This window comes from Talpa occidentalis, unplaced genomic scaffold (assembly GCF_014898055.3).
Source record: "Talpa occidentalis isolate TD23 unplaced genomic scaffold, MPIMG_talOcc4v2.1 talOcc4.5, whole genome shotgun sequence".
Classification (NCBI taxonomy): Eukaryota; Metazoa; Chordata; class Mammalia; order Eulipotyphla; family Talpidae; genus Talpa; species Talpa occidentalis.
In genome coordinates, this window is record NW_023604861.1 from 104,633,887 (window position 1) to 104,658,241 (window position 24,355).

The 24,355-nt window shown below is 44.6% G+C and overlaps 1 protein-coding gene and 1 pseudogene across 7 annotated transcripts in view; both read left to right on the forward strand.

Annotated features, from left to right (window-relative positions):
• The window catches only part of GPR45 (G protein-coupled receptor 45), a 61,936-nt gene extending 38,229 nt beyond the window's left edge, over positions 1–23,707 (forward strand). For all 7 annotated transcript variants that reach the window (XM_054701981.1, XM_054701980.1, XM_054701983.1 and 4 more), the window contains one exon: positions 19,814–23,707. In XM_054701981.1, coding sequence (XP_054557956.1) covers positions 20,066–21,184 — 1,119 coding nt within the window. In that variant the 5' untranslated portion in view covers positions 19,814–20,065 and the 3' untranslated portion in view covers positions 21,185–23,707. The remainder of the gene's footprint in view (positions 1–19,813) is intronic.
• On the forward strand, positions 4,500–7,472 carry LOC119258630 (60S ribosomal protein L3-like; annotated as a pseudogene).
• Positions 23,708–24,355: the final 648 nt, after the last annotated feature.

Below are 24,355 nucleotides of genomic sequence, written 5' to 3' on the forward strand. Positions count from 1 at the left end.
TGCTGCACTTTTAATTTGAGGGTGGTCTGAAGGCAGAATTCCTTATTTGGGGTATGGGAGAACCTCAGTTTTTTTCTTTTAAGTCCTTTGACTAACTGGAAGAGACCTACCCACATGGAAGATCATCTGTTTTACTCAAATTCTACTGACTTAATTGTTAATCTCATGCAGGGAACACCTTCAGAAAAACGTCTCGATAATGTTAGAGGAATATCTGGGTGCTGTGGCCCAATCAAGTTGACATATAATTCACCACTTTCACTCACCTTGGTGAACTGGAGGGACCCCTACCCACCTTTCAACTCCCACAATACAACCTACCCCCCCTGTCTTATAGAAACGCCATGGAAATCTGACCTCTAGACTTTCTCTGAGGAAAACAAACTACCTTTCTTTCGAAGCCTGTTGACTATTTGGTGCATGTTTTATATTAAATGTCTGCAGAGACGCAAAGGCTCCCTCACATGGTTCATATTAGTTTTCTCAAAGGTATCAGTTAAAATTATTTTGAACAAAGATGATGGGTATTCAATTTCCCTGGGTCCAGCTGGCTTGGCCTTCTCCCTCATTTCCTTCCTGTCTTCCAGCATGTCAGGAAATAGAGAACACTCTGTCTTGGGATGCTCCTGGGCACATTTCCATCAGATAAGCAGAATGATTTGAAGGCTGAAGGGAATAATAAGGCAGGAGTTACTCACTCCTTGAATTATTTTCTCAAACTGATGTTGTCACTGAAGAAACCATTTTTATTGGGGGTGGGAGGCGGTGTTGGTAGAATATTTTGCCAGCCCCAGAAGCTCAAAATATACATAAAGGAAAAAGAAAAGGAATCAAATGTAAACAGGAGTATACCATATGACTTAATGGTTTTGAAAAGTCCTTTTTATTTCCCTAATCTTGGACTGTCTAACTTTTCACAAACCTAGTCGGTTGCAACTGTGACAGTTGCTTCATGCTGCTTCCTCACCCCAGTTCAGGCCCCACCTAGGGAAGCTTTCTGGGGGAGGTAGAGGACTCCCTCTCTGTTTTGGAGAACCCACTTATGTCACTGCAGAAGTTTCCCTCACTGCCCTCACTGCTGTGCTCCCCAGGGTCGAGAACCTACAGAGTTAGCCTCCAAGTTGTTTGTCATCATCCTTCCATGCTCTGCTGACCCTCTGTGCAGCTCATGTGATTTAGGAAAATGAAGTACCTTGGCCAGGGCAAGCCAGACAGGCCAAAACAGGGTAAGACTGGTGCTGGGGCTGGGACTGCTGAGCCAAGCCGTAGGTCTGCACTGCAAAGAGGCATAAGTGGGGGGCCTGTCTTCTCAGACCCGCTTCTTCCTCTAATCATCTCAAATGCCTATTGCCAGGGGCTGGAACTCTCAAGTTCCTTCGCTTCCCACCCAGCATTATTTTATTTCAGAAAAGATTAAAAGGAATTCATTAAAAGAATAAATATGAATTAATGAGGCGTGAATAACTGCTATTTATGATGTAGCCTTTCCCAGGTGCATTAGGAACTTGATAAAACCCTCTGCCTGCCTTGGAGCTAAGGAATGGCACCTTATCTTTCCTGCAAATTATTAAATTTCTCAGTAAATCATGGGTTTCATATCTATTTCATATTTTCATATGAAATTTTATATAAGATAGAAATATAATTTTCGTATAAAAATTTCATGTGTAATATGAGATTTCTGTGCTGGAAGTCACACGCTGAAACCTGGCATGTGAACTGGAGGAGTTTTGTTTGATATTTACTAGGGGCACAAAGGAATCTTTCACGATCCTTTGCATCTCGCTGTAGGATGTGGAAACTGCCTGTAAGCCATTCTTTGGGGGAGAAGAAACCTTGCCGCAGAGATCAGGGATATTTTATCTCTGATTTCAAGGCAATAATTCTGCCTTGTTTGTTTTCGTATGTCCGCAGAATCTCGTACATCAGAGGCATTCAAGCAACTCTTGGTAAATATCCCTTGAATTAATGAACGGGCTTGTGTTTGTTCATACTCTACAGTATGTCGAGGTGAAAGGAGAGATGTAATTCCTCTCCTAATGGAGTTAACAGCAGGAAAACAAACATAAAACGGGATCGCACTGCAGTGTGATATGTGCTGCAATGGGAATGGACAGGATGTTGTGGGGTGGGCAGCCTAGCCCTGCTTCAGGGTCCAGGAGCGCTTCCAGAAGGGACAGATATTGCAGTTGAGACCTGAAGAGTAAGAACTCACCATGCCAGTCCGGGGTGGGACAGGGTGGGTGGGTGCAGGGCAAGCAGTGAACTTCAGGGAAAGAGAACAATGCAGGCAATAGACTGGAAGTAAGATAGTTAAGTATTTGAGATACCACATGCGACTTGAGAATGTTGGAAGGGGGAATAGAGGACCAGATCATGAAAAGCCTTGTCTATCAGTGTTTTTGAAACTCGTCTTTACTGCAACCCATGGTAAGAAAGGTATCTTATGTCACAGCTCAGGACACACGTGTGTAGGAAACAGCAGTGCACACATTCCCCCTTATGAGGAAGTGCTCCATTCCTGTTCTGTTTTTTTCAGTGCTGGTGATGATCCCCCAGTTGATTTCCTAACCTTCTAATGAATTTCACGCACCTGTGTAAATCATGGTATGGAATTTGAACTTTGTCCCAAGTAGCAGAAAGCCAATAATGGCTTGACAACCTTGTCTTGTTCCCTTTGTGGAATATTATGGCTGCAGCAGAAGTGGCCAGTGGCCAGAGTAAGGAGGGGCACCTTAGGGATGGTAGGTTGCGGCAACTTGGTTGAGAGGTGAGAGCACCCCAAGTGCAAGCAGTGACAGTGTGGACAGAAAGAAACAGGCTGTTGTTTGAGTTTTCTAAGATGGAGAATAGGTGGTTGGTTGGAGGCAGGGAGTGAGGGGGAGGGAGAAGCCAAGGACAGCTTGGTAACTGGAAGGACACTGGCTCTGGGGATGGAGATACCGAAAATGGGGTGAAGTTGCTGAGTTCCTGTTTGGGTGTGTTGGGTGTGAGATATCTAAGAGTTGACAGTCTATGGGCTTTTGAACTCAAGAAAGGAAACAATATCTTGGGCGTGTTTGGATTCTTGGAAGACAGGAGTTTTCTCGGGGAGAAGAGGTGAGAAAAGCAAAGGCAGACACTGTGCCATCTACACGCCTTCTTCCAGAACCATCTTTGTTTCCAAGTCATCATCTTCTATACATTCCAGATCTTTGTATAATGTTACCCAGAGGAGGTTAACTCAGAACAGGTTTATGTGTTTGGGTTGATTGTTAGACATTATCTCAAGAAACCTGAACTGATCCTCCATTATGACAAACGAATCTCTTCTCTTAGCCGAATCTGGGGGAAACCCACATGGAAATTGCTAACCTGGGGGCTGGTTCACTCCTGTAACTTGGTCATGTACTTCAAATGTTTTCCATCTTGGCTTTTTTGAACTAAATGTGTTCCTCATGCTGAAGAAGATGTGTGTTTGATGTTATTAGACATCTGAACAATAAAAATATGTTGGAAATTATTAGAAGTTGGAGCAGCTGGTATTGAAATATTTTGGCCCTAGGTTTAAATTAGAACATTGGCTTTCTTGATAAGGAATAGTATTAAGTTCCAGCCCCTTGATTGAGCAGTGGATTTGGCTGCTGTCTTGGATGCCTGAAATAGCAGGTTTGCTGGTCTCGATCTCCCTCCATTTCACTGTCTCTGTATTCCATTCCTGCCTGTCACCTCTATACATCTTAAGTTCAAAACAGAAATAGTAGAAAACTGAAACATACTATTCATGTTTAAACTTACCTTTTTTCCTATTAGAAAAAAAATGAGTATGTTAGCCGCAGAAAGCTTAAGCATATAAATTAGCGCTCTACCAGTGGCTTTTGACTGAGCTGTGTATGACTCACTGGAAGTTCTCTGCTCCTAGACATGGGTCCTTGGGCTTCTTGCCTCGAAAGCAGGGCGACCGGCACCGTGGGAAGGTGACAAGTTTTCCCCAAGGATAACTCCGCTAAGCCTGTCCACCTCACCACCTTCCTAGGCTGCAAGGCAGGCATGACCCACATTGCCCAGGAGGTAGCTAGGCCAGTTTCCAAGGTAAAAGAGAAGGAGGTTCGCTTCTCTTTCAGGAGGCTGGGATCATTGTGGAGACACTGCCCATGGTGGTGGGGGGCATAGTGGGTGTAGGGTAAGTGAAAAATTATCAGGCTTTTCTGCCCTCCTGCCATTAGCATTAATGATGGATCCCTGCGGTCCCACATGCATGTCTGATGGTGGACGCCTGGAGTCGGGTGTGGACATGCATAGGTCGGCACACCTGGGCTGAGACTGGGCTTATAAGGGCAGCATCATGGGGAACCAGCAGAATGAGAAAGAGCAACAGCAGAACAAGAGCAGAACCAGCAGAGAAGCAGAGACCACAAGAGAACACCAGAGAGCCCAGAAAGAGTGAAGGCTCCCCAGGGGCTGTGAGGCCTGCCAGTCTCCCAGATCCTTAGCACCCCTTCTTGCCGAGTACCTGGTAAAAGCTCAATAAAATCCTGAAAAAGCCACCGAGGGCTCCAGGACTCTCCTTCACCCATTGCTCGGATCATAGAAAAGCTGCTCTGTGCCCTTCCTGCCACTACAGTGGGCTACATGGAAGCCCTTGTGGCCTCTGTACCTTTAAGACCATCTTTGCAGAGAGCCTGTCAATGATGAATGCAAAAGACACTTCCATAGAACTGGCATCAATCTAAGAGGAAGGCTTTCACCAAATGCTGCCCGAAGGGGCAGGATGAAGGTGGCAAGAGGCCTCTGGAGAAGGACGTCAGCAGCAGGAAGAAGGTCATCTGCGTCCTCGCCCACAGCCAGATGCACCTGCTGCCTCTGTTGCAGAAGAAGGTCCTCCGGAAGGAGATCCAGGTGGAAGCAGACATGGTGGCCAAAATGCTGGGCTCGACCCACAAGTGACTGGAGTGGCAAGTCCCCGTGAACCAAGTGTTTGGGCAGGATGAGATGACTGCTGTCATTGGGGTGACCAAGTGCAAAGGCTACACAGGGGTCATCAGCCACTAGCACACCAGAAAGTGCCCCACAAGGCCCACCGAGGGCTGTGCAAGTTGCCTGTGTGGGGGCCTGGCATCCTGACAGCCTTTGTGTCCCAGGCTGGGCAGAAAGGCATCCCTGTGTCTGATAGGGTTGCTTTCTATTTACGGGTTTCTCCAGAATGAGAACTTGACTGAGCATTTGCAGGCACTTCTCCCTACTCTGCTCTTTGTTCTGAATGTGATAGAAATATTGGGTGCAGTATCCATCACAGATCCCACCTCTTGGGGACTGAGGCAGGCACTTCCATGTGGTCATTCTGTTCCTGGCCAGTGAGCCAGGGAGTAGAAGAGTTATGATATCCTCCGTGTCCCCCACTCCAAGGACTAAAAGACAGGCAGTTTTAAAGTTAGATGGGTCATCAGAGACCCACTCAATACATATTAGCCCTACCACACTGGCAGGCAGGTTGTTCAAGCTCTTTTAGTAGAATTAACCTCTGCCTTTAGGTTTGTGGCAAGGGTTAAATCATACCTCCTACAATGCTGATACATGGCCCCAACAAGACTGAGTAAAATAGTTAAAATCATCATCAACTTAATTCAGATTTATCATCCTAAGCCCCTCTCTTCTCTTCTCAAGTCTCTTTTCCTCCCTGCAGCCCCCTCCTACCAGAACGTAAATATGAGTGGAGAGGAAACAATGTGAGTTACATGGAGTAGTCAGATGTGTGGAGACAGCAAGCAGAATTGGTGGTTGCCAGAGTCAGGGCATGGGGGGAGAGGGAGAATAGAACCTGGTTTAAGGGGGGCAGAGTTTCCATTTGAGAGAGAGAAAGGAAGAAATGTTTTAGAAAATAAAAACTAAGATATTATATTGCTCTCTTAATAGTAATGTTTTCTAAATGGCAATATTCTAGAGCAAGGAGGCTTTTAGGTGCGTTCTACTGTATTATTATGAAATATCTGCTGCCAAAATTTGGAGTTTTTAAAATTCGTTTTCAGTTGGGCTCTTTTCAAGTCCTAGAACCCAAGGGCACTATTTTTTTTTTTTCCCAGAACATACCCAGAAACTGTTCTTAGAAAAGAGAAACAATACATAATAACTCCAGAGGATTGTTGTTCAAATTAGTTTGCACAGTTAGCAGTTTGGGGATTTTCAAAATGGTCTGGTGTCCTGGTTTGCAGTAAAGATGTCACCAGCAGTTCAGCTGGTCCCTCCACACCGCCCTGTGTAGGAGGGACCTTTGGAGGGTGAGTGTGGGAGATAATAGAACATCCTGATCTTCTTTGTGGTGAGAACATGCTGTGCTGAACTTAAACGACTCTGGGGGGCTGTACTGTGTCATCCCCCAAATTCATGTCCGTGCACAATTGTGATCATGTTGGTCTTTGCAGATGCAATCTAGCTCATCCTAGGATTAGGGCGCGTCTGAAATCCAACAACAGGTGTCCATGTAAGAAGAGGAAAGGACACAGAGAGAGAGGAAGGAGCAGCCATGAGATGATGAAGCAGACTGGAGCAATGCAGCCACAGCCCGGGGAGCCAAGCCCTGCGGCAGCTGCAAGAGCCATGGGCAACGCTTCCTTGAGTTTTCAGAGAGAACAAGGCCACCTGAAAGCTTGATTTCAGACGTCTGGTCTCCAGAACTGTGAGAGTCTAATTTTTTGTGGCTTTAGTTGCTCAAGTTGGAGGTAATTTGCTACAGCCGCCCTAGAAACAAATCAATTCCCAAAACTCATAGAACCAACATCAGCAGGGCCGCAGGTCAAGAGTAACCGATGCTGTGAATGAAGTAGCCCCTGTGGTGGCAGCATGAGAGGACCAAACCCTTAGGAGTCACTGAGCCTGGGACGTGGGGGAGTAGGAGGAGGGTGACAGAGAGGAGGAAGAAGATGAAAAACATCATAACAATACTGGTAATAACAACGATCGTCCCTGCTAAGCACTTTGCAGGCTGCATTTCATTCCTGGTGACCTGAAGGTCGTTGTTCATATTTCATGCAGCAGGAAAATGAGGTTGGGAAGCTCTGGGCTTCCTCCAGGCCTGTGGCTGGTGAGAACCCCCTGCAAAGCCCACGCCAGCACCGACCATTCTGGAGCACTGCCCGTGGCCCTTCAAAGCCGCCTTCCAGTGTTAACCTCTTCATTGCAGCACACAGTGCAATGGGGTCACTTCTGGGTCACTTTATTTATTTATATTTTCCCCCACCACGATCTCCTGTATCCTCTTGTCCCTTTGGCCTCCCTCTTAACTTCAGGGCCCTCATGAAGTTTATTGATGCCCGCTGTTTTTTTTTTAAGTGTTTTATATTTATTTCTGAGTTTTCACTTCTAGTCCATGGATCCCTGTGTCTATTTTTGAACCAATACCATGTTGTTCTTAGTACCGATAGTTTATAATAAAGTTTGAAGTCAGGTATATCATAACTCCATTTCTCTCCTTTTTTCTCAGGATTTCTTTGGCAATTCAAGGCCTTTTGTGATTCCAATGTAAATTTCAATATTTTTTGTTCAATTTATTTGAAAAACATTGCTGGTATTTTAATGGAGATTGTGTTAAATTTACATATCATTCTAGGCAGGACAGCCATGTTGCTCCTCCCCATCCTTTAGCCTGGGACATCTTCCATCTCCCTGCTGTAGTGAGCAGAATATTAAATTCCCCTAGTAATATCGTGTTTTGGTCACTGTCTCTATAGTTCTGTTATTTGTCTTATGCACCACAGTGCTTCATCATTTGGTGCACATACATTTATGAGTGTTATTTCTTCTTATTGTATTAGGCCCTTAATCATAATATAGTGTCCATCTCTGTTTCTTAATACCATACTTAATTGGAAGTCTTTTATCATTTGTAAAAATAGCTGTTCCTTGGACAAGGAAACTTGCAGCGAACCTTGTTTATAGTGATGAAGGAGCAGCACTGCTCACATGATGGGGTGGGTTCTACTGCTGTGCAGAGCCCCCTGCTGTTGCTGACTCAGGACATACCACCCCCAGGGGTTCCTGAGACTTGGCACTGCTCTGGATAAGGGGGCACTGGATAAGAGTTGCACAAAGTAAAGAGCCCTTTTGGAGAGCTTCAGGGATGGGTGCAGAGCAAGGATTAAAGCCTTAGCCTGAGGCTCTCAATATAGAACAGCTGGAGCCTGAATCAGCAGGCAGAAGCAGGTCAGAGCACTTGAGTTTGAAATCCTGAGAGAGAGAGTAAAATGAGCTGGTAAGGCAGATTGTTCTCAGGACCATTTAATTCAGTGTGAGCAAGTAAGGATTTATCACCAAAGCACAGGGTGAGGGACAGTGGTTGAAAAATCAGTTAAAAAAAAAAAATGAGGGTAAAATGGGGTTTGGCTAAACTAACCTATTAGGATTCTTGCTGAGGGCAGGCCACCAGGGTGCCCAGATAACACTTGGGGATATGAGAAGGGAGTGGAGGATGAGGAGATAAGGAAACTGGTTAGAGGTTGAGGATGATTAGATATCAAGGATGATGGCTCTTCTTAAATGAACTTAACAAGCGTTAAGGGCTGTTGCTAAAACTGGATTTTACAAGGAATACAGCAGAAGCTTCCAGAGTCTGACTAAACATGATCAAACAAGGAAACTTTGTCAGTACTAAGACCCATGTTTCTTTCTATTCTAGCATCTCTGAACCTGGGATGCATCCTAGACCACAGCTGTCAGCCTCGGCAGCTGTCATCTCCATGGCACTGCCTAGGTGGCGTTGCTGGTCACAGGGGTTTGCAATGTCATCACTTCAGTTTACAGTGAGGTGACAGGCACCACTGGCATTAGCCTGATTAAATTGTGTTCAGTTAACTCTGAGCCAAAGGAGAAAGTTTCTGGTATGCATGTTAAGACACAAACAAAAACAGCATTGTGGGGTATACATTTCATATTGATAAAGAAAATTATTATCATTTGGAAACAACTTTAATTCCATATTTTCTTACAACATGAAAACAAAATGTGTAGTGGGGCCTAGAAAAGGAAGAAATCCAAACATAGAGTTTGTATTCTTTTATAATAAGGTCGGTTAAGTGCAGCCACTAGAGGAGACAGAAATAGGATAGGAAAACAGTTTATTATACTCATTGGGCATAGGGACAAGAGGCCCAGAAGGGCCCCTTGGGGCAGGCACCAGGGTGGTCAGGAGGAAGAATACAGGAGATAGGGGGCAGCTTAGGCCACAGCCTTTTGGGGAATTTCTGAGGGAAAAGTGAGGCAGGGCAGGGTGCACATCACAGGATGGTCTAGTTTGTATAATTGGGGTGGACTTTGGCCATAGAGGTGGTCTTTGGTTGGCTGGCACCTGGCCCTGCTGTGATTAAGGCAGAGAAATATTGTCTCCTGGGGTGTGTGGGCCAAGAGGGGAGGTCTGGCTCTGGACTGGTTAGTTTGCCTATCAAGGGCATGTCCTGCCTGGCTGGTGCTTTCCTGTCTCTAAGGATTGTTTAGCCCCTCGGAGGAGCAGCCTCTCCCCCAGGAGGAAGGTTCTCACAGAGGTCAGCACTGCCTAGGTGGCCTATGTTTGTGTAACAACAGAAGTCAAATGCAGGCTGGCGCATTTGCAATTAGTCCATGTGAAATTTATGCAGTGCTTGATTCAGAACTCACAAGGTGACAAATAACTTTTAAAATGTTTTAATAATTCTTTAAAAAATAGAATTCAGGGCCTCCCTGGTGGTGCAGCGGGTTGAGTGCAGCGCTGTCAAGCTGTCCGCAGCCTCTGCAGTGCTGGTTCGATTCCCAGCCAACCAGGGAGATTCCCACATGGCGAGGCAGACCTCTCCTGTCTCGCCTGCTGCTCCCCTCAGCAGTGTACTTCAGTCCTTCTGCCTGTTCTGCTCTCTGCTCTGTCTCTGGTGAATTCTCTCACCCTCCCGCACCTCTGGCCTGTACCCCAGTGCTTGTGTAAATAAATCTATCTTTAAAAAACAATAGAACTCAGTGAATGTTTCTCTTCTCTAAAGATTTTAGACACTAATATCATTTTAATGTACAACTCAAAAAAAGTCAGTTTATGTGAATTTACTTCCCCCTTGGGTTTTATGTTTTTCACTTAATGAACCAAATCAACTCTTCTGTGATTTTGTTATTTTAGGTAGACCCTGTTAGCTCATTAACAGTGGGCAAAGCCATCATCAATTGATTCATTTCACTGATACTGCCTTAAGTATCAGTGGGCTGTGCCAGAGACCTGTGGGCTCAGACTCTGCATAAGGAAAGGTCTGATGTTGGGGCCTCCCTGGTGGCCTAGGGGCTAAGTCTCAGTGCTGTCACCACCACGGCCTGAGTTTGATCCCCGGCCAGGGAACTAACCCACATGGCGCAGCAGACTTCTCCTGCCTCTCCCGCTGCTCCCCTCAGCAGTGTACTTCAGTCAATAATGCCTGTTCTGTTCCCCACTCTGTCTCTGGTAAATCCTCCCACCCCCCGCACCTGCGGCCTGTACCCCAGTTCTTATATGCAAAAATAAACAAATAAATCTTTAAAGAGAAAAAGAAAGAAAAGGACTCAACCTTTAAAAAAAGAAATAAAGGTCTGATGCTCCGTACATTCTGGAGCCATCCTGTGCCAACTGGAGGGCCCTCACCCTCTGTCAGAGAACAATCACCAAGTCCAATTTGAAGGAACTTATAGGATGGCATGGGTGCCGAGTTCCAGCTTCTCTGTGTACCCACTCTGTGACCTCGCAAGAGGTCACAGGGTCATGAAGTGCTTTGCAAAGCATTAACCACCATGGATTTAAAATTGAGTTTGTTCAAAAGAAACATAGCAAATAAGCAAAAACAAAAACAAAAACAAACTCATACTTTGACAACAGAATGGTGGTTACCAGAGCGGGATGGAGTCAGGCATGAATAAAACAGATTCAGGGGGTCAACTCCTTGCTAGTAAATGGAAACTAAACTTTTGGTGGTGATCGTAGTATGTATAGGTTGTAGTGTGTACAGGTGTCCAAATGTAAAGCTGTACACCTGAAACTTCTGTCATGTTATAACCAATGCTATCTCAATAAAAGAATAAAATAAAATTGGGTTTGTTCAGAAGCAAAACTCTCAGAAAGATGTCATGACCCCACTTCCCGTGAACCACATAACCAAAGTTGGCTCAGACAATCCATACAGCCCAGTGTACCCCCTGATGGGGAGGGACTAGACTCATCATCTGCCCTGAAAAAGGTCCATCCCTCCCCTTGCTTTGTGCCTTGCAATTTGCAAGGTGATTTTCTAAATAATTAATCTTTGTGACAACTCTGTGAGTTGGGTACAAAAGAAGAAACTGAGACTGAACACTTGGGAATTTTCCCTGGGTTATGAGGCTAAGCAGCAGAGCCGTGGCCATGGTTTAGAGCTTCTGGGGTTACGTACTGGTCAGGCCCCCACGGCCTCCTCTATGTCATTGCTTCATCCTGCCTTTATGTTGGCTGGTGGAGGTATGGATATGTGAGTTAACTTGATCTGCTTCCTGTCGAACTAATACTTTTAAATTCAAGGTCAGAAATATCAATATGGGACAGGGACAAGTCTAAAATGATATAAATGATTTTTCATCTTTATCAGGAAGGGAGCCTCTCCAACACCACGTTCAGGGTCTCAGGAGGAACATAAATGCAAGCGTGACCAGCTCTTGTTAGAATTGTCAAGCTCATGGGCTTGACAATTGAGAACTCTTGAATTCTCAGTATTGAGAACAATTGAGTTCTCGGTATTGAGAACTCTTCAGTGGAAAATAAATTGAAATCCAGTCTTAAAAACTTTCAATCAGTTGACTGTAAATAGACACTGGGGATCTTTTGGGGGGATGATGGAAATGTTCTAGAAGTAGACTGTGGCAACAGTCACACATTATAAATGGACCAAGAACACTGAATTGTAGACCTACGATGGACAAATTTTTTTTTTATATTTTGTTTTATGTATTTTTACATCATTTTTCATTTTTGCACAATGTATGCATTTTCATCTTGGTTATATTCCCCATATAATTCCCACCCCCCTTATTTTGACCCTAATCCCTTCTTCCCTCCCCTCTCCCCCGTAGTGTGTCTCTGGTTTATAGTTGCTTGTTGATTTTGATTTTTACTTTATTATAGTCTTTTTCCTGGTTCCTTATTTAGGTTTTCTAGATTCCTGCTATGAGTGAGACCATCCGGTATTTTTCTTTTTATTTCTGGCTTATTTCGCTGAGAATGATCCCTTCCAGCTCCATCCATGTTGCTACAAATTGCATGAGTTTATCTTTTTTGATTGCTGAGTAATATTCCATTGTGTATATGTACCACATCTTCTTGATCCAGTCATCTATTTTGGGGCATTTGGGTTGTTTCCATAGCTTACCTATTGTAAATGGTGCTGCTATAAACATAGGGGTGCAGGTGCTCTTTTGAATTAACGATTCTGTGTCCTTTGGGTAAATAACTAGGAGTGGAATTGCTGGATCATATGGAAGCTCCATCTTTAGCAGGTTGAGGAATCTCCACACAGCTTTCCATAGTGGTTGGAACAGTTTACACTCCCACCAGCAGTGCAGGAGAGATCCTTTTTCTCCACATCTTTGCCAACATTTGTGGTAGCTATTTTTTTTTAATATGTGCCATTCTCACTGGTATAAGATGGTATCTCATTGTAGTTTTGATTTGCATTTCCCTGATTACAAGTGATGCTGAACATTTTTTCATATGCCTGTTGGCCTTTTGCATTTCGTCTTTGGAGAAGTTCCTTTTTAGTTCTTCTGCAATGGGCAAATTTTGTGATAGGTGAATTGCCTCAGTAAGGCTGTTTAAAGCATTGGAATATCTTCCAAAATAAGTTTTAATTGAATACAGAAGTTATATTGGTCTTCTTTATTGCAAATGATATTTTTATCAGATGTAGGTTTTTTTTTTTTTTTTTTTCAGAAAGCGGCATGAAAATGTTAGAAAAACTGCAGAGGTAGCCAGAGAAGTTTAAAATTAGTTTTTTAGAAAGCCAAGTTAAAAGGAGTGAGGGATGATTGCAGATGTAATTTTGGAAAAGGAAAAAGTTTTTGCCAAGCAACCCCTCTTCTGTCTTGAGATATGTGAGGTGCCAGCCTGGTTTCCTCCAGTTCCAATAAACTACAGCTGTCCTGAGCACTCCAGGTGCAGGCTACTGGGACCCCACAAGCTCTACCTGAAAATAGGCGACATTGGCAGGTCTTATTTTTCAGCATCTTGAGAAGGTGCTGTGTCTTAGATTTCATTAAAATACCAAGCCATAGTCACTTTTAAACAAGCACCATATGCTTTGCGCCTCTAGCAAAATCTTCATACATAGTTAAGGGGACTTTAAAAACCCCGCCTAAGGCACAACACCTCTAAACTACTTCAGAAAGGAAAAAAAAAAAGTTAGCCCATAACAGTTAAATGCACAGATAAAATTCAAAAGGATTCACTTGGAATAACATTCTTAAGTGAGTCATGTAATTTGGCCTCCCCTACAGAAAGGTGGTAACATAAAGATACAAAAAAAACAGGGCCTCCCCTGGACGCAGCGATTGATCGCTGGGTTGGAAAGCTGCCCGCAGCCTCTGCAGTGCCAGTTTGATCCCCCGCTGCCGGCAAGGGTCCCACATGGCGCGCAGACCTCTCCTGCCGCCCGCTGCTCCCCTCAGCAGTGTACTTCGGTCCTTCTGCCTGCTCTGCTCCCCGCTCTGGCTCTGGGGAATTCTCTCACTCTCCCGCGCTTCTGACTGTACGCAGTGCTTGTATAAATAAATAAATTTTTTAAAAAAATACATAAAAAACAGACTTTTTTAAAATAATAATTTATTTATTTTATATATTTTGCATCATTGTTCAAAATTTTTTTTCACACTGTTTGCTTTCTTTTCTCAGGTGTAGTCCCCATATAATTTCCACTACCCATTCACCTGTGCATCATCACCACAGTCCCTTATGCTCTTTCCACCCCTGTTTTGATTCTTCTCCCTCCCCTCTCCTATAGTATATCTCTGATTTATAGTTGTCTGTTTATTTTTGTTTTGTTGTTTTTTTTCATTTTTATTTTTTCCCCTGATCCCTTATTGGGTTCCCCTATATTCCTCCTATAAGTGAAACCATCTGGTATTTTTCTTTCTCCTTCTGACTTATTTCACTGAGCATAATCCCTTGTAGCTCCATCCATGTTGATGCGAATGGCATTAATTTATCTTTTTTGATTGCTGAATAGTACTCCATTGGGTGTATATACCACATCTTCTTGATCCAGTCATCTATTTTTGGACATTTGGGTTGGTTCCAACTTTTACCTATTATAAATAGTGCTGCAATAAACATAAGGGTGCAGGTATCCCTTTGAATTAATGTTTTTGTGTCCTTTGGGTAGATCCCTAGGAGTGAAATTGTTGGGTCATGTGTTAACTCCATTTTTATTAGACTGAAGAATATCCAGACAGCTTTCCATAGTGGCTGGACCAATTTGCATTCCTACCAGCCATGTAGGAGAGTTCCTTTATCACCATATCCTCGCCAACATTTGTTGTTGCTAGTTTTTTTAATATGTTCCCTTCTTACTGGTGAAAGGTGGTATCTCATTGTGGTTAAAAAAAAACCAGACATTTTATAATTATTGGGTAGGTTACTTTGGAGTTTTCAGACATACTTAAAATAGCAATCGTTCTTTCTCATAACTAGCGTAAATGTAGGCAGTGAGTCAGTCTGAATCATAATCTGAATCTGTAGAAAGGAATCTGCATTAGTGAGTTTGCATTAGCTAGGATCGCCACGTGGGCCTTACCCAGAACAGAGGATGAGCAGTTAGGTCCAGGACCAGAAGAGGAGACTGTATTCTCCCTGCTTCCACTTGCATCATCTTCAGTCACTTAATCATTATCTGTTGTTTCCTCATGGATAGATGGGAATAATATATTATCAGGGGCCTCCCCAGTGGCACAGTGGTTGAGCGCTGGGCTGCGAGGCTGCCCGCAGCCTCTGCAGTGCTGGTTCGATCCCCGGCCGCTGGGGCAAGCATCCCACATGGCATGCAGACCTCTCCTGCCACACCCACTGCTCCCCTCAGCAGTGTCCTCTGTCTGTCTGCCTGTTCTGTTCCATGCTCTGGCTCTGGTGAATTCTCTCACCCTCCCGTGCTTTTGACTGTACTCAGTGCTTGTATAAATAAAATAAATAAATCTTAAAATATATATATATATCATAAAGTAACCATGAGAATTAAGAGCACATTTCTGGAATAGTTTGTCTATTTTAAAGTTTTATCCCCAAACTATATGTTATTACTGTTTCTTTGGTCAGAGCAAAACTTAAGTCTGCATCAGACCCTGTGTCTGTAGGAACTTGCAAGTTGGCTATTTAGATTAGAGCTTCCCACCTGGAGTGCACAGCCTGGAAGAGTTCATGGGCAACTGTGTGTTCAGAACATTACCTCTAAGTCCTTGAAGCCCTGTTACAAATGCTTTCCAGATGTGGGTTGGGGACCACTGAGGATTGATCAAGGAGACTGGAGGGTGACAAAATTTCTACATCACCCTCCATGGAGCTAGCCTTGAATATTACATTTTCAATAGTCAGTAGACTTTACATTGGAGGGACGATTGGTGTTATCCACACTTGCTCCAGAGGCAGCTGTGAGAGTTCTCCCATTTGCAGCACAGAGCGTATTTCAGGGCTGAGGGCAGCCTTGTGTCCAGGGTCTGTCCACTCCTGCCGTGGTCCTCTGCATGCTGATCCTGCTCAGAGTCTCCACACCCACTCACCTGAATCTTTTCCTCTGAAAGACATCATTGCCATTGCTCTGAAATACAAACTCACTGCAGATGTGGAAGTCTGAAGTGAACCCCCATTTATACTATTATAGAAATGGCCTAACTCAGGGTGAGCTCAGACCTCCTGAGTTCTAAGGAGGGATATTCTATGACTCCCTAGGTAAAGAATTGCTCGTCAATTTACCTGTGAAACTGGGTCAATGGTAAGCCTCAGTGAGATAAGCTATGTCAAGTGGTCTCACAAAACAGAACATCTACACCCCTAGAATGCTTAGTAAAACAGAAAAAAAAAAACAGAAACCCCAAAGTTTCTGACTGAGCAACTCTAGCTTGGCCCTGATTATCTGCATATTTAACAAGGTCCTAGGTGAGCTGGTGCTGTGGGCCCGGAAAATCACTGACCCTTGTCAAGAGCTAAGCCTGGCACATAATAAGCACACAATAAATTCAGCATTAATAAGAAACATAGTCAATAAAGATTTGTATCAATGAAAGTTCTCTGAATTCCGTTCTATTTGAAAAATCCTCTCCCATCCCCTAGAGTCTTACCTGAGTTGAGAAATTAAAACTCTGTTCTCTTTCCACTCACTTTCCTTAGAAGTTAAGACATGTGGCATAACACCTGTTTCTAAGCACAGCTACTCAATGCATTACTTTTGGCAGCTCTTTGCATTTTTTCATTGCCAATAAAGTTATTAAATTGAAATATACCATCTGCTTGAGAGTTTGTATCAGAAAGACAGGTGATCTGGTTGCAGGTAATGACAGAATCAAGCTGTTTCCACAGCAAACTTTCCCATCTGCCAAAATTGACTTCTCTTTTTCACTTTGGCATTTGTGAACCAGTATGTTCTTCTAGAGTAGGACTTCAAAATTCAGTATCACAAACACTGATTGGTTGGCTCAGGCAATATTAATGAATGTGGAGGAGTTCACCAAATTTCTCTCATTTGACTGATTGAGAACCATCAGAAAGAGAAAATACTATCAGCTGTGTATGTGTGTGTGTGTGTTTCTAAATCTGTGGGTGAATTAACCAGTATGTCTACCTGAGTGTAGTGAGTACCTGAATATTTTTTTTTAATGTTTGTGTAAAATAGTTCCAAAAGAATTTCTTCTCTGACAGGGTATAAAGAGCATTCTGTTCTCTGGTCCCACCCAAAGGAACTCATCCTGGGCAAACCCCACCTAAGAAACACACACTGAGTGGACCCCACCCACAGGACTCATGTCCAGACTCCAGGGTACTGAGTGTTACAGGGCACCCTGTGACACTCACTCGCAGCCCAGGGGATGTTCCACAAGGTACGGGGAAGGGCCAGTGACTGTGTTGCTTGTGACCCTATGTGAGTGCACTCTCTAGCTCCATACAAAAATAATGGCTCAGACACTTAGATGTAAGACCTGAACAATAAAATATAGAGAGAAAAAAATGGGTGCAATGTTTCATGAAAATAATGATAAATATGTCCTTGAAGACACCATCCCTAAGGCAAGGGAAATAAAACCAAAAATAAACAATTAGGATTTCCTCAAATTAGAAAGTTTTTATATAAGGAAAGAAAATATAAGTAGATTAAAAAGATATCCTACTGAATGAGAGAAAATATTCACACATGATACAGCCAATATACATATACAAGACATACAAAAAACTTATTCAATTTAACAACAAAAAATCAAACAATCCAATTAATAAATGGACAGCAGATCTGAACAACAATTCACCAAAGAGAAGATGTGGCAAGCCAGTACGTATATATGTAAATATTCAGCATCGCTTTTATTTTTATTTATTTATTAAAATTTTTTTTTATTTTATGAATTTTATTTTTATATTCCCCATACAATTGCAACCCCCTGATTTTGACCCCAATCCCTCCCCTCCCCGCTCCCACCCTTCATAGAGTATCTCTGGTTCATAGTTTTTGTTGATTTTGATTTTCACTTTCTTACAGTTATTCATTTTCCTGGTCCCTTATTTAAGTTTTCTAGATTCCTGCTATGAGTGAGACCATCCGGTATTTTTCTTTTTCTTTCTGGCTTATTTCGCTGAGCATGAGCCCTTCCAGCGCCATCCATGTTGCTGCAAATTGCATATGTTTATCTTTTTTGAATTCAGCATCACTTTTTTTTTTAAAGATTTATTTTTATTTATTTATACAAGCACTGGGTACAGTCAGAAGCGCGAGAGGGTGAGAGAATTCACCAGAGCCAGAGCGGGGAGCAGAGCAGGCAGAAGGACCGAAGTACACTGCTGAGGGGAGCAGCGGGCGGCAGGAGAGGTCTGCGCGCCATGTGGGACCCTCGCCAGGTGGCCGGGGATGGAACCGGTGTTGCAGAGGCTGCGGACAGCTTCGCAACTGAGCGCTCAACCACTGCACACTGGGGAGGCCCAGCATCACTTTTAATAAGAGTTATGCGAGTCAAAAGCAATAGGGCCTCCCCGGTGGCACTGGTTCGATTCCGGCTGCTCCCCGGCCTCCAGAGGAGGGTCCCACATGGCGCCCGCTGCTCCCCTCAGCAGTGTACTTTGGTCCTTCTGCCTGCTCTGCTCCCCGCTCTGGCTCTGGTGAATTCTCTCACCCTCCCGCGCTTCTGACTGTACCCAGTGCTTGTATAAATAAATAAATAAATCTTTAAAAAAAAAAAAAAAAAAAGCAAATGATAGACCATCTCATACTTGTGAGAATGGCACATATTACAAAGACCCCAACAATAAGTTTTGGAGAGAATTTGGAGAAGGAGGAACTATAATACATCATTGCTGGGACTGTAAACTGTACAAACATTTTGGAAAGCTATCTGGATTTACCTTACTAAACAAAATTTGAAATAGCATGTGATCTAGCCATCCCATTGTTGAGCATTTATCTGAAGAACAAGAAGCCATGAACTCAAAAAATGACATGCTACAGTGTCTTTTGCAGCATTACTTACAATAACCAGGACATGGAAACAACCTAGATGCCCACTGATAGAAACTGGATCACGAGGATGTGGTATGTCCACATTATGGGATAGAAGGTAGCCAAAAGGAAAGAAATTTTAACCATTGACTGCACAGTAGAAGGCAGGGAACTAACTGTAGTAAAATAAGTTAGAATGACAAAAACAAATATTGGACACTTACATATGGTTAATTTTACAAAGCAGAGTACTTAAAAAACTAGTGGACACTGATAAAGAAGTAAGGTTTCTGAAATTCAGAGGGAGGTAGGAAGGAGAAAGTGTCAGAGGGGTACAAAGGATGTAGAAGAAAAAAAGATTAGGGGAGCATGCTATGGAAGAATTTACTGCACAAACATCCCTCCAAAATTTTCATTAAGGAACACTAATGTCTTGGAAAGTTCAGAAGGTGTTACTTTGGAGTTAGTTGGCTGGTTACTTTTATTTATTTATTTTTTAAACATTTATTTATTTATACATACAAGAACTGGGGTACAGGCCGGAGGTATGGCAGGTGAGAGGATTCATCGGAGACAGAGTGGGGAACAAAACAAGCAGATTGACTGAAAGACACTGCTGAGGGGAGCAGCAGGTGAGTCAGGAGAGTCTGTTGCGCCATGTGGGTAGCTACCTGGCTGGGGATCGAAGTCATGCTGCGGTGGCTGCAGTGAGCTTCATAGGTTGCGTCTTAATCCCTTGTGCCACCAGGAAGGTCCCGGCTGTTTACTTTTAGAAGACATTACTTTTATTTATTCCATTATTGTAAGATTTTTATTTTATTTATTTTTGCATACAAGAACTGGGGTGTAGGCCAGAGGTTCAGGGGTAAGAGGATTCACCAGAGTCAGAGAGGGGAGCAAAGCAGACAGATCTACTGAAATACAAGCTGAGGAGAGCAACGGGCAAGAAAGGTCTGCTGTGCCAAGTGAGTAGCTCTCTCACTGAGGATCGAACTCGTACTGCAGAGGTACAGATAGCTTCACAGTGCTGTGCTCACAGAGGCCCACCACTCTAGTGTTTAGAATACCTCTAATATTTAAACACTGCCCTATTTGACGTGTATGTGGGAAGTCTAACTCCCTATCTTTTGTGCTCTTCCTTACTCTCTTCCTAGGCTACAGAGAGTGTCTAAGTCCAAAGGCGTGGACACCATCAATTGTTGCAGAGATGATGAGGATGTGATTGATAAAAGGTGAGTCCCCAGCTAGTGTTCCCAAAGAAAGACATCTCTCCTGACCAGCCCAGTGCCCAAGAGACCCAGGGCATCCAGGAAGAAGATGTAGCTGGCAGCCAGCAGCCAGCTGCCACCAAAGCACTGAGAGGAGCCTGTCCAGCTGTTTCTGCCCTGGCCTCGTCTGCCTCCACTATGGCCTGCAACAGCACATCCATGCTGACTTTTGAATACCTGCTGCTGAATGGGACCAATGTGTCGGACTCCGGGTTGGCTCCCCCGGCCGCCCCCCTCAGGATATCCTTGGCAGTAGTCATGATGCTGATGATCGTGGTGGGATTCCTGGGCAACGCCGTTGTCTGCATCATTGTGTATCAGAGGCCAGCCATGCGCTCTGCCATCAACCTACTGCTGGCCACGCTGGCCTTCTCAGACATCATGCTGTCCTTATGCTGCATGCCGTTCACTGCCGTCACCCTGATCACGGTCCACTGGCACTTTGGGGATTACTTTTGCCGACTTTCGGCCACACTTTACTGGTTTTTTGTCCTGGAGGGCGTGGCCATCCTGCTCATCATCAGCGTGGACCGCTTTCTCATCATCGTGCAGCGTCAGGACAAGCTGAATCCACGGAGGGCCAAGGTGATAATCGCCACCTCCTGGGCGCTGTCTTTCTGCGTCTCTGCTCCCTCTCTTGCAGGTTGGACCTTTGTGGAGGTGCCTGCTCGGGCCCCTCAGTGCGTGCTGGGCTACTCGGAGTTCTTGGCCAACCGTGCCTACGTTGTGACGCTGGTGGTGGCTGTGTTCTTTGCACCCTTTGGTGTCATGCTGTGCTCCTATCTGTGCATCCTCCACACGGTCCGGAAGAACGCCATCCGCGTCCACAACCAGTCTGACAGCCTGGACCTGAGACATCTGACGAGGGCGGGCTTGAGGCGGCTCCAGCGGCAACAGCAGGTCAGTATGGACTTGAGCTTCAAAACCAAGGCCTTCACCACCATCCTGATCCTCTTTGTGGGCTTCTCGCTCTGCTGGCTGCCTCACACAGTCTACAGCCTTCTGTCTGTGTTCAGCCGGAGGTTCTACTGCAGCTCCTCCTTCTACACCACCAGCTCCTGTGTTCTTTGGCTCAGCTACCTCAAGTCTGTCTTCAATCCCATTGTCTACTGCTGGAGAATCAAAAAATTCCGTGAGGCTTGCATAGAGTTGCTGCCCCAGACCTTCCAAATCCCCCCTAAAGTGCCTGAGCGGATCCGCAGAAGAATCCAGCCAAGCACTGTCTATGTGTGCAACGAAAACCAGTCTGCTGTTTAGGGGGGGCAGGCTGCTGTTTCAAGGAGGCTGGGCTCGTGGACTGGCTCCAGGATGGGGCTCGTCTGACCTGCTCGGCTTCCTGGCACTTTCGTCCCAATCAGCTTTTCGTGGTGGCCATTTAAGCACAAAGGTATCATTTGTTGCCAGATGAGTTGTTGACTCCCAAATTTTCAGAACAAATTATTTTTGTTTCTCACTGGAGAGCATTTTGTGGGTCTGATGGATTCAAGAAGGTAGTTGAGGCAAAGTAGGAAGGGGCAAGGGTTTAGAAGTTGGACAGAAAGTCAGGGCAGAGGAGAGAGGAGCCCCTCGGAGTGAGACTGGTTGGGTCTGGGGCCGGAGGAAGTCTCTGGCTAACGTCTCCTCTCCACGTGCTTAAGAAAAACTCTACGGTGCCAAATTCTCCTGTGAGAAATCCGAGTCGGTCTCCTTTTATGGGTCATTGTGCATTTTATTTGACACCAACATTCTTCTAAGTGTTTGTGTTTGTGGCCTATGGGGAAACACACAGGTTTCTCAATGTCAGTCGGAAGCACATTTCTGGTCTGGCAGACTCATCCTTCCTGTAAACCAAAACGCTGCTGGCAGAGGAAGCCCCGGTGCTCCTCAGTTCCCTGGTGTGATGCACGGGAGGGTCAGTGGTTGGAAGCCAAGAATTTTCGGGGGCATCCTGGGAGTGGAGAGGAAGCCCACCTGAACCCCTGAGCACTCGTACATGATGCCACACCCCTTCTGCCAGGCTGGGCCCACAGCACCCCTGTGCCCTGAAGCCCTCCTGACGCCTTCCTTGTCAGTGTCTCAGCCCCGGGCCCCTCCCTCCACACTCCCTGTTCCGCTTTGTTCCCCTTTCCTTCCCTGCTCTGTGGAAAAACACTCGACTTCTCTGCAACTCATTGTTTCTGCGCATTTGCAGTCACTTGTTTTCCATTTCAGAAGTGGTTCGTGGGCTTTGTTTACATGTTTCCTCTGACACCCTGGGGCTGCAGCCTCTGTGAGCTGCCCAGTGGACCTCAGCGCAGGCTGGCAGCTGAGGGCATGAGGAACTCCTGAGCCACTGGCAGTTCCTTGCAGATCTTGGATCTCTTGTGCTCCTCCTACCTCATTCCAGTCCGAAGGAATCTGACTGCTGCCTCTGGGCCACCTCTGGGAGAGCTTGGTTCTCAAACCCAGGCTGCCCAGTGGGGACCTTTCCTTTTTTTCTTTTTCATTTTTTAGATTCAATATTTTATTTTATTAATTATATTATTTTTTTATTGAGGTCATGTTGGTTTACAACACTGTGTCTGATTCAGAGGTATAGGATCACCTCTCTTCAAATGTGTGTGACCACATCCATCACCAAAGCACCCGAAACCCTGCACCATATTCTGTGGGACCCCCACCCCTTGGCTGGCCATAGGTCTACAGTCAGATTTCCAGGGAGGGGAACCTTTCTATCTGTGCTGTATACTCAGCCACTACCTGCACGGAGTCTCCAGTGTTGGGAGATGAACCTCCTAAGTTTAGGGCACACCGCTGAAGCTGTGGGGCTCTCTCCATCGCTTCCAATCCTAAGAGAGTAGGAAATGTAAGGAGAAATTCAGAAAACCTGATTCCAAGTCTAACTCTATTGGGAGCTAGTCACCTACCCTGTTCATTTCACCTCACTTTTCTGGGCTTCAGTCTCCTCATCTGCCAAGTCAGGAATCTGGTCTAGAGGATCTCCAGCATCCCGCTGATTTCTCCAACACTCTGACTCTGACAGGTGTGAAATTCCACCCGTGCTCACCAGACCTCCTGCATCCACTTGGTTCTCCATGCAATGAGCATTTATTAAGTGTTTACTAGATGCAAGGCACTGTGTGCTAGAGAGTGATGAATAAGGCACAGGCTGTCGCCAAAGGCAGTTCTCCAGTTTATCTCAGGATAATTGTAACTAGACTTTGGCACAAGAGCACAGACCTCCCTTTTGTTTCTCCTCTTTTTCTTTTCTAGTGTGTATGAAGAGGCCACCTCCTTCTCTCACACTCTTCTTCCCATGTTAAAGGAGATGGAGTCAGGAATAGAAGCGGGATGAAGAGAATAATAGTTTACATTAAAATAAACCTAGCGGAGGATTAGTCAAGAAAATAACTGACATTTTTTTTCTCACCAACTCCATCCTTCCTTTGTACCCAGACTGGGGGGGAAGGGGAAAGAATAAGGAAGAGGAGAAAGAGGAGAAAGGGCAATTGACTTGTGATTGGTTGGGGAGGACCCCATTAATTCTGCATCACAAGTGCCCCCAGAAAGGCTGGGGTTTGCCTTCAGGTCCCAGCGGGTAGAGTCACACAGCAGACCCCAAAAAGGACTGGGCCAGCAGGGCCTCCTCTTAGGGGGGCACTTAGAGAATGTTCTTTAGGAGCCTTGAGCAAATCAGAAATCACAAAGCTGAAGGTACCAAAATGTACACCAATCAGTGTTATATGCTATATGTTGAACAGTAATATTTATGTTTCAAAGTAATAATTTTGTATATATTTTAAATAAAGTATTATTGCTCTTTCGGTGTATAAGACTATGTTCTTGCCAAAATTAGCACCAAGGCCATGAAGAGTAAACCAAGAATCTGGTATATAAAACCTCTAAGGAACAACGTCAGGACATCTAGAACTAAGCTGGAATGACTCTCGAAGGAAAATGACAATAAGAAGACACCCAGAGAATGTCTGAGCAATGGGACTCAGAACTAGGTGGGTGGCACATTTTCTAAAATCACAATACAGCCAAGAAATTTCAACCAGGAAAAAAAAAAGAAAGAAAGAAATTCCAGCCAGTTAGTCTTCATTTGTGACTTCAATTTGTCACCTTCCTAATTCTCTGGCCTCACTACAGTTCTTCTACACATAAGTAAATAAATCTTAAATAAAAAAAGATCCCCTGGTCTTCCTTGTTCAAGAGCAGAGTCACATGATCACACCCTCCTGCAAAGGACACCGGGAAACAGAGGCCCTGGTCAGGGACCATGCGCCCAGCTACAGCTTTCTTAGCAAGGAAGAAGAGAAGGATTTGGTGGATTCCCCAAGGTTTCTGCCAAAATATTGCATGATTTGGAAAAACAAGATATCCGAGCACATACATAAATTCTGAAGTCCTAAGTACAAATTTCACAAATGACATTTTTGCTCATTATAAAATAGATACATTTCTGGG